At 44.6% G+C, this 12194-nt stretch overlaps 1 protein-coding gene across 3 annotated transcripts in view; it reads right to left on the reverse strand.

The window, feature by feature from the left end:
• ZZEF1 (zinc finger ZZ-type and EF-hand domain containing 1) overlaps nucleotides 1-12137 on the reverse strand; it is a 112715-nt gene extending 100578 nt beyond the window's left edge. Inside the window, exon 1 of one of the 3 annotated variants that reach the window (XM_070560963.1) lies at nucleotides 11640-12137. In XM_070560963.1, the coding sequence (XP_070417064.1) occupies nucleotides 11640-11993 (354 nt within the window). In that variant the 5' untranslated portion in view covers nucleotides 11994-12137. Of the gene's footprint in view, nucleotides 1-2728; nucleotides 2797-11639 lie in introns of those variants that run through there. The other 2 variants (XM_070560960.1, XM_070560961.1) reach the window with 2 other exon arrangements.
• Nucleotides 12138-12194: the final 57 nt, after the last annotated feature.

Raw genomic sequence — 12194 nt, forward strand, 5'->3', positions numbered from 1 at the left:
TTTGGCTACCAGAATGAAGAAATATGCCAGAAAGAGGAAGAACAGGATCTGACCAAGAGAGAAAATGAATCCCCAGGACGACGGAGATTCCAAGACAACACCTGCACAGCAGACGTAGAGAACACTAAGTCCAGAGTCAAGTAGGTCGGAAGGCTCTGGGAAACAGAACTTAGAGAAGATGAAACTGAGAGAACACCAGGTGTTTGAACATATCAAATGCTTGTGTTAGAAGAGATTTAGACAACTGGCAGAAAATCTGAGATTAAATTAATGATAAAAGACAAAAATTAAGCAAAAGAAGGGTACCAATTCAATTGTTAATCCAGAGAAAATAAAAAGATGTTTGACAAAGGAAAAGTAATCATGGAATACTACACAACTCAGTTACATATAGAATTTACATAATCATAATGACATAAACATCAAGAACAATTAAACAAAATTGAAACAAGTCCACTGGGAGGACAGAAGATGTGCAGGTTTAGGCAAGGACAGGAAGGTGAAAGACAACTAAAGACGCATCTTCTATGGTGGGAATAAGATGGATAAAGCCTAAAACTGAAAACTGATAAAGGAGTAACATAGGGGCCGGCCCCGTAGCCTAGTGGTTAAGTTCAGTGCACTTCACTTCAGCGGCCCGGGTTTGTGGGTTCAGGAGCAGACTTACACCACTTGTCAGCCATGTTTTGGTGGTGACCCACATATAAAACAGAGGAAGAATGGCAAGGATGTTAGTTTAGGGCTAATCTTCATCAAGAAAAAAGAAGAAGAAGAAGTAATATAAACACGTTATGTGGTGATACAGAGGCAAATACTAAAGAAGCAGAGTTGAAGAGGGATTATTCTCGGGGAGCGAGACACTGGAGTAGGAGAGCAGGGGACCGTTGCTTTCATGCAAGTCTCACGGACTCTACACTGTGTGAGGGATAAAAAGAAAAAACAAAATTTTAAAGAGTACCTACGTCAAGCATGAGATGGACTGGATAAGTAGTTTAAAAATGTTTCTTTAAAGCAGTAGAATACTTCCTCTTACTAAATAAACTTTTACACACACTGGATATATCAGCCAAAAAAGGAGATTTCTGGGACAACTGGATACATCTGAACACGGACCGGGGATTAGATTAAACAGAAATGAACTGACATGGAAAAGTGAAGACCATTAACTAAAAAAAGTAGGCTACAAAAGAATATTAGAGAATGATCTCATGCTAGTTTGAAAAAAAGGCAAATATGCACTTTCCATCTTGGTACAAAAAAAAACTACATAGATATATTTTTAATATATGCATTTATAATAAGATATATAATATGCATAAAAAGAGACCTGAAAGAATAAATATCAAGATGTTAACAGTGGTATTAGGGCAATCTATATATGTTGCTTTTGCAATAATAAAGGGGAATTTTTATTTATTTATTTTTTTAAAAGATTTTATTTTTCCTTTTTCTCCCCAAAGCCCCCTGGTACATAGCTGTATATTCTTCGTTGTGGGTCCTTCTAGTTGTGGCATGTGGGACGCCGCCTCAGCGTGGTCTGATGAGCAGTGCCATGTCCGCGCCCAGGATTTGAACCAACGAAACACTGGGCCGCCTGCAGCAGAGCGCGCGAACTTAACCACTCGGCCACGGGGCCAGCCCCGGGAATTTTTAAATATTAATTTTTTAAAATTATAAGCACAACCCTAATACAAAAAGTGGAACCAATGGGTGAGCAGGGAGGTGGAAAAGAAGCACAGCCTCTGTCTGCCCTGAGGCCTCACAGTGTGAACACTACCGTACCAGATCACAGCTACTTCCCAACTTTTTCACATTATGGCATAGTGAGAAAATAATATTTGTATGACTCAAAGTCTGAGAGAATTAATGCAGCTGTAACCCATTCAGTTGGCAGTAACATACAGTTTGGGAAGCTCTGAATTACGAGCACTTGTTAAATTCCAAGCACTGTGCATAATATCATTTATTCCTCATAAGAGTAACAGGACTTACTACTAACCTCCCCATGTTATAGTTGTACAGAGAGGTCAGACAACTTGCCCGAGGTTCCACAGCTAGAATTTGAATCCAGGTCTCCAGAGCTCATGTTCTTCACCAGGACTCCCTTCTCCTTCGTTTTATGAGATAACCCCTTGGGTTCCTTGCAGTCTGCAGACCAAGTGCTGCAAACCTCTCTTTTAGCCCCATCTCTTTCCTCCATCTATAAAATGTGCTCTCAATGCCTTTTGCCCACGTTAACTCAGTGTCAACCTTAAAACTGAGACTCGCCCTCTCTAAATCCCCAGGTAGCACTCAAGCCCCACTTCCACCAAAACTTCTGCCCTTCAAGTGCTACCTGCAGCTCGAGTGCTGCTGGTTGCCAGCCTCCCACTCAACTCCCGCTGCTTACTGCTGATAAAAATTCTATATGAGCAAGGCTATAAAAATAGGGACATTTTTGCTATTTCTAACAGACTCTGTTGATCTGTCAATAGTCAATGAATACGATAAAAGGAATTTTCAAACAAACAAAAACAAAGACATTTTGGGTGAGAAAGAAAACCAGAACAGTGTTGCTAACAGCTTCACCAAATAAATACGTAATTTCCTAACACTCAGAAATTGTACTTAAAGAAATGCACAGGTTTTAAAATCTAACACTTAACATCTAGTTTGTTTCACGGGACTTCACAGAACCTAATCTACTCATGTACTCATTCCACACTAACTGATAGCAGCCATTACAGACCTGATCCCGGGCTTGGCTCTGTGCACATTAAGGTGAGCCGGGCATAGTCCTTGCCCTCCAAAATCCTCACAGCCTAGGAGAAGACAAATCTGTAAACCAACAGCAGCAATGTAATAAGTATAGCAGAAGTAATAGCACGAACAACTATAACAGCTAATATTCCCCGACCATTTACCAGGTACCAGGCAGAATACTAAGCGCCTCACCTGGATCAACTCATATTTCCCACAACAACCCTAAAGGTCGATACTACCCCTTTACTAGTGAGGGACAGAGAGCTTAAGTATGTTGTTCAAGGCCACATGGTTAGTACCGGTAAATGATGGAGCTGGGATTTGAATCCTGGTACGATTTGAGACCCCACGCATCAACCACGAGCTAACAGACACTCCAGACGCCAGAAACCTAGGAGTGGGAGGGGTGCTCAGGGCAAAGAGCCCTGTGAAAATGAACCTTGAACTGAGCTTTAATGAATAACTAGGAATCTGCAAGCATATGAAGACGGGGAGGCCATCTGGATAAAGGGGACAGAGTGTGAGCATAGATACTAAGTACACAGCAAATTGTGGGGACTACGACATGCTTGGTGTGGCTGGAATGGAGGCAGGGGCAAGAGACGAAGAGATGGACAGAGGTCTGAACAGAGAGGGCCTGGCTAACCAGGCTGAGGGGCTCAGGTCTTACAGTAAGAGCAGCATGAGGCCACCGGAGAATACTAAGGGTGGAGGGGGCTACTCAGCCAAGATCTACGTGAGCTCTCATATTGGAATGGACCTACGAACCTCTTAAAATATATCCCTTTGTACTGCTTGAACCCCTTCTCCAGTGTTTCTGTGACACACTTTGGTGAGGGGAATCTCAAGTCTTCTGGCCAGTTCTGACAGCAACAACCCTCTTCTCTATATAATGAATGGAAGTCTGCCTCCCTGATGTTACCATCCTTTGGGGCCATTCAGAACACCTCTGCTCCCCCTCTGCTCCTCCTCTGCCCCCAAACAGCCCGCAGACCACTGAAAACAGTGATCAGGTCCTCTGAGCTTCCCTGAACGCGCCATTCCTTCAACCAGTTCTCTATCTGGTATGGTTTTAGTCTCATTCCCATCCTGGTTGTCCCCTCCGGGATCCCTCCACTTTGACAATAAACCTCAGAGCAGTGCTTCTCAAGTTTCATTGGCTAATCCACTATAAGAAATACATTTTGTATCATGACTCTGTGTACATATAATTGATATAAAAGTTTCGGGAGACAATGTAATACTTTCTCCTATTAGATATAATGTACTCTGATATTTTCTATTCCATTCTACTCTGTTTTATTTTTTAACATGCAGGGTAACACTCACTAAATATATTTCCAAGCCACTGAAGGGGCAATCTGAAACTCATTGCTCTGGAACATGGGGCTCAAAACTTAACTGGATGCACCAGGTCTAGTCTAACAGTGCAAAGTAAAGCAAGTCAACCTTTGTCTCTCCAAAAACAGAGCAAGCCCCCTGTTTCCAGGGAGCCAACACCCACCTGTGCAGACAGCAACCTGATCTGCTGTATTCTTCCTCCTCCTCTCCTGACTCAGGTCTCTCCCTCTCACTCCTGCTGTGTGCTTTGCCATCCACACAGCAGCAATTCAGGCAGCAGCCGAGTGCAGACACCATGCCAGGCAGCGAGTGGAGGTAAGAAGTCTCACACAGACTAAAGGGAAATCTGGATTTGAGTATGGGGCCAGATTTACTGCGTACTCTCCACAAGACCTGGGACAAGACCCTTGGCCTCTCTAAGTCTCAACTCCTCTTCCTGCCCAAACTTTCTTCATGGGTTGTCGTGAGGATCCAAATGTTTCACGAACAAGACTATCCCTAGTAAACTGCAAAGAACTGGTATTCCAATCTAGTTAGAAGGCTGTTATTGATCCACCTTACAGACAAGAGACAGAAAAGTGAGTTGGCTGACTGCAGATTTCCACCCACTTGCCTTGGCTGAGGGCAGCATGGGACAGGGCTCAGACCATTCCTGTTTAACCTCCTTAACTACTACTGGGATCAAGACCACAGTATATACATAAGACTGTGCCAAAATCATCACAGACTAGAAGTGTGGGCTCAGACCAGCAGAACGCAACGCACCAGGCTGATATAGGTAAAGTTGCATGTGGGTTCAACTTGGGAGGAAAGAAACATCACAAGTCAAAAGATCTAGATCTGGTCCCTGTTCTGCCACTTGTTGGCTGAGAGGGTCACCTATCCATTTAACCTCAGTGTACTCCTCTGTAAGACTATCTATATTCCATGTGTAAGTACTGAAAGGGCTGTCACACCAAAGATGGAGCAATCAATCCTAGTGCAGAGCTGGAACAACAGAGAAAAGTAATACCACCGCTCGTAGCAACATTTATTGAGCATTAAGCATGTGCAGGAACTGTTCTAGATGCTTTACATGAACCAATTCATTTAATCCTCATACCGACTATATAAGGTAGAAACACTTATTACGCTCGTTTCATAGGTGAGGCAACTGAGACACAGAGTGATCACATAAGTCTATCAAGGAGGGTGGAACTAGGATCTGCCCACACAGCCCACACAGGCTGACTCTAGGGCCCAAGGCTCCAGCTCAGTCCAAAGAACAGAGGAACGGGTAGACTCATAAAGCAGCCAACTCACTGATACTGTTAACGGGCTAACTACACATCTGTCCAGGATGTTACACAAGGGATGCCTTCATGGGGAAAGGGAGGGGACAGGTTGTCTGCAATGGTTACTAAGGTCCCAGTCAACTCAGAGTCTAGACTAGGCACCAAAGAAGTACCATTCCCCAAATTTGCCATGCTCTCTCTCACCTCACTACATTTGCACATGCTGTACCTTTCAAGTGGAATATCCTTTTCTTCCTCTGCCTGGAAAATTCTTCCAGCTTCTCAAGCCTTGGTTTGGTGAAGCATTTCCCAAACTCCATGCTACTGTTAAATGTTTCTCTGTGGTCCTTGAAAGTGGAGAGGCTTAGAACAGAGCAAAGGGCTGAAGCGGGGAGAAAGGGAGCAAAAGGACAAAATTCCCACATATATGGGAAAGAGTGAACAGACCCGGTTGGCTAAAGAGCACTGGGAGATAAGAGTGGAAAAGTATAAAGACCTAAATGTTAGACTAACATTTGATTCTGAAGGCAATGGGGAGCCACCGAAGTTTCTAAAGCAAGACAGCACATGATGAAGTGGTATTCTGGAAATCAGGGAAAGACAAAACAGAGCTGTGACCTTTCCTCCATAGCTCTCTTGGGTCATGAATTTCACCCCTCCCCCCTGCAAAGCACACAGGGCCAAAATAACCTCCAATTCACCCAGGAGCTTTCTCTTTTATACTGCCTCACCACCATGAATGGCCATCACATACTGAAAGCTTCCTGTGTGCTGGAGCAGTGCAGGCAGGTGGCTGGGGGGCCTCACAACCTAGCTGCAGAAAAAGACCAGACAATGTGCTCTATGTGCCAAACGATCTGTACAGAACAGGAAACAAGAGCCTCAAGGGTAGGGCTGAAAACACCATTAAACAGACGCCATCTGAATCACGCCACAAGAAAGGCTTGGTCCTGATCAGGTGATGGTGCCAAGGCAGGGAATCTTGAAGAGCTGAGAGAAGCAAGGTTCACACACAGGACAAGGCAGTGTCCCACTGGCTAGGGCGCAGAGCTCGTGCAGGAGGACAGAGGTAGATGAGGTCAGACAGGGGGACAGGCCAGCCTGTGGGCTCCAACCCATTCAGAGGAATGCAGACGTGGTCCCTCAGGCACGGGGGAGCCCCACAGGCTCTGAGCTGAGGGTAAGCAACGCCTGCAGTCTGTTTCATCTTCCTGGTGCAGACATACGTCCCTCACCGTTGGGTCTTGAAAGGGTAGCGAATTACTTCTGGATATTTCTATTTGCATAGTTCTTGGGCTCAGAGATATTCTAAATTAGTGGATTAATACTTTGACTTGATAACCCCAATAAGGTACTCTTCTCCAAATTTCCTCTAACCTAACAGTGACTAAGAACCTTTTTAATTTTCACTAAAACTATATTTGTTTCCTCCAACGTCAAGAAATATCTTATTCTTAAAAGGTTACAGATTGAATATAAAATACGAGGTTGGAGAAGGAGGACTGCACCATGTTCAATCTGTTAAATCAAACTGAGGGCACTATGGGGGAAAACACTTAATTGAGCACTGGCTATGAGCCAGGACTGTGCTAAGAAAATAAATAAATGCATAAAAAAGGTCTTTCCCTCAGAGTTTACAGCCCAATGAATTTCATAAAGTAGGCACCAAAGCTAATTTGGTAAATTAATCAAATAAGACCCATCCATATAAAATCCCACCTTAAAGCCATCTGCCGTCATCCTCTGTTCAGCACTTCTTTCTGCCCTAGAGTCTACCTGATTTTCTGCAGTATTAAGAGCATATTAGGAGCACAAATATCTAATCTCTAAATTCTGATGTCAAATAAGAATTTAATTTTAAATCTCTTCCTCTTCTACATAGGAGTCAATTCAGTGTGGCTCCCTGTGAGCAAACCAAAGAGTCCTTCTCTGTGGACCACGCCCACCATGAAAAAAGGTGTGTTGTACTATAAAATGATAATCTTTCAGACTCTGGTCCATGGTACAACTCCCAAGAACTGCTACAGGACACCACTTCAAGCAACTAAGTTCACAGGAATGTGAAGGCAAGACAGCTGGGTAGACATGGATAGCTATGCAAATCAGGAGCCCAAAGATGGCACATGTGAAACTTGGAAACGCTTAGCATTATAATAATACATAATATACACTGACGACAGCTTGCTAGCTCTCGTAAAGTGAATGAAGGGAACTAACTCACCATTTTAGTTGCTACTATAAAGAAATTTTGTTATTATTTCACAAAAACCCTTCTACTTGTATTAGAATATCACAATGCATTTTCAGAAGCTTAGATGTAGAATTAACTAAGACACAGAAATGTATATTTATCTAAGTCAAAGGACTTAGACTTTACAAAGACTTATTTGTAAAGTACAGAATCAAATGCATGGCTAATACTTATTTTCTCGGATATTACTAACATAATCACTCCTGACCTACAGACAGGACAAGCACTGTGAGATTATCCCAATCAGGCTATCAAGCCTTCACTTTGAGTCAGAATTGCTCTCTTTAATTAATCAGTGCTAACCAGTGGCGGCGGGGAGGGATCACCAAATTTTAGTAGCAACCCAAGCTCTAAATCTAATAAAGGTAAACAGGCTTCAAGAAAAATACATGATGCTTTTTCTCCAATTTGGATTACCCATGCCAGGCCTCCCTTAGCATGAAGGGAAAAGTTAAAGAATTAATTATGTATTCTTGAGACTAAAGAATAACAAATAAAGAGAATCAGTTCCTTAAAGGAAAAAGGGGGCAGGATCTGGAGTCAGAAGACCCACATTTGAGTGTTAGTGCCAAAACTTAATTTCCAATCTTACTTAAGTGAGTCGCTGAACCCTGCAGAGTCCTCGACTTCCTCCTCGGTCCGGTGGCTGTTGTCACTGACCTGCCCCGCGTGGCTGGCCTAAGTTATCAGACACCATATATTTGAACATGCTGTAGAGGGTGCATTAAGATAATTATACAGATGTGAAAGAAGACTTTCGAGCACACCTTTTGTGAGTTCTGTGTTTGGATACTTAATACCCTGTGACACAGCTCTAGATTGTCCCAGGGATTTTTATAAAAATAAAATAAGAACTCAGAACATTTTACAAATCACCAGTTCTTATTGCTGTACTTACGACTCCTTAATGCTTATTTTTGCCACATATGTGACTATCATGATTTTTTGTTTCACAAAAGGAAGGTACAACCATTCACAGCTTTTTCTTCCCATAAATTTCTTTAGTTACAGTGGCTGAATGACCTCCGAATTTAACTATGTTAAACAGTCCATAAAGTACCTCTAAAGGACTTAAATTCTTATACAGCACAATCTTTTCACTCTTGGTCACTGAAAGAAAAAAGAACAACTCTCCTCAGAATAAGAGGAAACGATATAGCTATTGTCTCACGAAACCCCAATGTGCAAATAGATAACTCCATATCTCGTGCAGTCTTCTCTCCTAAGCTCCAGACTCATATACCCAACACCTAAGAGATGTCTCCACTTAGCTGTCTCATGGACACTTTAAATTCAACATGGCCAAATCAAACTCATCTTCCCTCTCCAGGTCTTCCCTTCCTGAAGATGCTTCCTTTCCCAATAAACAGCACTATCATCTTTCCAATTGCTGCAGTCAGTAATGCTGGAGTCATCCTTGATTCCTTTCCCCTTCTAATCCTCTACCCACACCTAAGTCTCAAGAACTGCTTATTCTTATACCTCCTAAACAGCTCTCAAAAATTGTCCACTTCATACCATTTTACCTGCCACCACCCTAGTCCAAGCCACCCAGTCTCTTAACCAGACTGTCGTAACAGCCTCCTAACTGCTTGGGTCCACCCTGCGGCCCTTTGACAACTGGTTCTCACAACTATCACGGCACTTTGCTTAAAACTCCACTGTTTCCAAACTCCTATTTAAGAGGCTGCAAAGGACTCTTACAATCTGCTCCCTGCCTACTCCTCTAGCCTTGCTCTCCTCCTCCTGCATTCTATGATCCAGCCATGTGAGTCAAAGACTGATCATTGTACCCCAATCTCCTGTTCCCCTCTTCCTCAGTAATTGAATCCTAATCCTGATTTTTAGCTGAATAAATGGCCAGGAAATAAGGCTCCTTCCCAGTCTCCCTTGCAGGTAAGTGTGGCCATGTGACTGGGTTTGGGCCAATGGGATGTGAGCCATGCCCCTAAGAGAGGAGGTGTGGCCCTCTCCTTCCCTTTTCCCTCTCCTGCTGGTTGGAAAGTGAAAAGTGACAGCTGAAGGAGCCATTTGGATCACCAAGTGGAAGGTGCCTGCAGAGGATGACAACACAAGATGGATGGAGCCAGATTTCTGATGACTGTGAAACTGCCATATCAACCCTGGACTCTTACATAAGCAGCTTTATTGTGTAAAGCATTGATGCACTGAGTTTTCTGTCCCTTGAAGCAGTTTTGCCTAACCCTAATACATCATACCATCCTTCCAGATTCTCCATTCTCTGGACTCTGGACTTGTGCATGCGATGCCCTCTGCGTGAAACACTAACTCCTCCTGCTCTTTGTGTGCTTGCATCCTTCAAATCTGAATGTTACTTCTCAGGCCAGTCTTCTTCCACTTCCCGGATGAGGTTAAATACTCCTGCTATTTTTTTCCTTACGCTTTCCCTTGGATAATACTCACCACACCGATAATTGCCGGGTTAACGTGAGTCTCTTTCAGTACCACATACTCTTTAGGAGCAAGTCATCCAAGTGCTTGGCACTCAGTATAGGCCCATCAAATATTTGCTTAATGAATGAATGAATAACGTCATAGCCCTTGAGTGATTTCTGGACCACACCTTGAGGACTTCCTGATCTCACATTAGAGGACTCCACTAAACTCCACCTGTAGCTCTATTCCTGTCAGACACTCTCACAATGTAAATAGTGTTTCTCTCCATTCTCTTCTGGACAATTCCAAAATGTGTCAACTCCTTCAGCAGATCTGCAGAACGCTCTCTGCACTGCTTCATTTTCTCACAATACTCCTAGGACTAGAGTGGAAAGTAGTATGTGTTCTCTTAAAATTAAAAAAAAAAAGAATCGAGACCCATCACTAACTAATATGATCATTGTTTTCAACAGCTGAGGTGACTTAAAGGTATTTGTTTAAAGGAAAATATAAGAACCAAATAAACCACATTATTTGGATTCTGGCCAAGTACAGGAAAACATTCTTAAAATATTTTAGAAGCCTCTGGTTTTAGAGTGCACATCACTTTTTAATGGCATTATAGGTACTGTCACTTCACTGCTTTATGTATTCACCCTTCATTGACACTAAAGATTCTACATGGCTTACTCATTTCCACAAATTAAGCACCTGTTTCTTATAACATTGTGGTGTTAATGAAATAGGGTCTCAGGAAGGAGAGAGTGGGACATAAGACAAACAAATATTAAGAGATCTGAATGACAGTCTCAGTTCTGCCAATGACTCACTGGGTGACCCTGGATCGGTTCTCTTCTTAACTCTTAAAATATTCAGTACAGATAATTCCTAAGATCCCTTCCAAGGAAAACATTTTGTTACCATATCAATTTGCTGCTACTGATTTAATAGAGATGACATTAGTGATTATGCCAAAGACTATATAATTACAAGTATTCACAGGAAACCTGGTACTTGCCTATCAGTTCTATGGAGGTTTAAGTAAGTCTAAAATATGGTTCTTCAAGGATCTAAAAACAAACGTGTATTTTGGAAAAGCAAATTTTTGCAGGACGAGAATGGCCTTTAGAATATGAGTTTTTCCAGTATATGTTATTCTCCTCCCACATTTGTCAGGCTCCCACACTGGATTCAGAAGGTGCTGTGCAAAAAGCCACTTGTCGGTAAAACAGAATGGTTTTCACTGCCACTCCCTTGATTGCTACATCCCTTTTCCCTTAAACTGTTCTGGAGCCTGATCAGGAAGCTCCAGAGAGCAGGCGATCCAGCGTCAGGCAAGGGCACAAATGTCTGTACTACAACAAGCAAAGGCATCTGGGCTTGTCCAGTTCTTCACAGCAAGGACGGCCTACTCTAGGCTTTCCACACCTCTAGTAACGATTAGAGAGATTCGTAGCCATCTCCCGGAGTGAACAGGCTGGAAGCGTCCCATGTGGGTCCCGGCACCCCATGCTCCCATTCTTGGAACCTGAGGATCCTATGGGTTCCTGCCCGGCCTCTCCAAAGACACCGCCCACCCCTTCACGCCCTTGGGGGGGACCGCCCTGCCCCCGCCGTCGCCAGCCAGCTCTGACCTCCTCGAACTGCTCGCCCGAGCAGCCAGCGCCGCGAGCCTCCAGCAGCTCCCGGAACTGATCCAGGGTGACGGACTCTTCGCCGCGGCCCAGCCGCTCTTCCAGCCAGCGCAACAGAGCGCCGTGGTGCCTAGACACCAGAGACTCGAAGGGCGGAGCGGGCCGCAGCGCAGCCGCCGCCTCTCGCAGCCGGGCTGGCTCCAGCAGCGCCGCGGCGGGCGGCAGCGCCGGGGCCGCGGGGCCCGGGCCGGGAATCGTGCCCGAATCCGCGACCCAGCCCTGGTGCGGGCCCCAGCCCTCACCCCCGGCGGCTCCCGCTTCGTCTTCACTGCTGTGACTCGAAGCGTTCCCCATGGGGTCTCCGTCTCGGGCGCCCGGCTCTGCAGCCGCCGCCGCCGCCTCCCCGCCTCGACCTGTCAACCTCCCACGGCACCCGGCGGGCGGGGACTGGGAGGGGACGACGGCGGCGGCTGTGGCTTCCGGCTTCCTCGCCGTCAAGTGAGGACTGCTGTCGCAAAGGCGCCGTCAAGCGGACTCTACCAGCTGTCGTGAGAG

This window comes from Equus przewalskii, chromosome 10 (genome assembly GCF_037783145.1).
Source record: "Equus przewalskii isolate Varuska chromosome 10, EquPr2, whole genome shotgun sequence".
NCBI classification, from domain to species: Eukaryota; Metazoa; Chordata; class Mammalia; order Perissodactyla; family Equidae; genus Equus; species Equus przewalskii.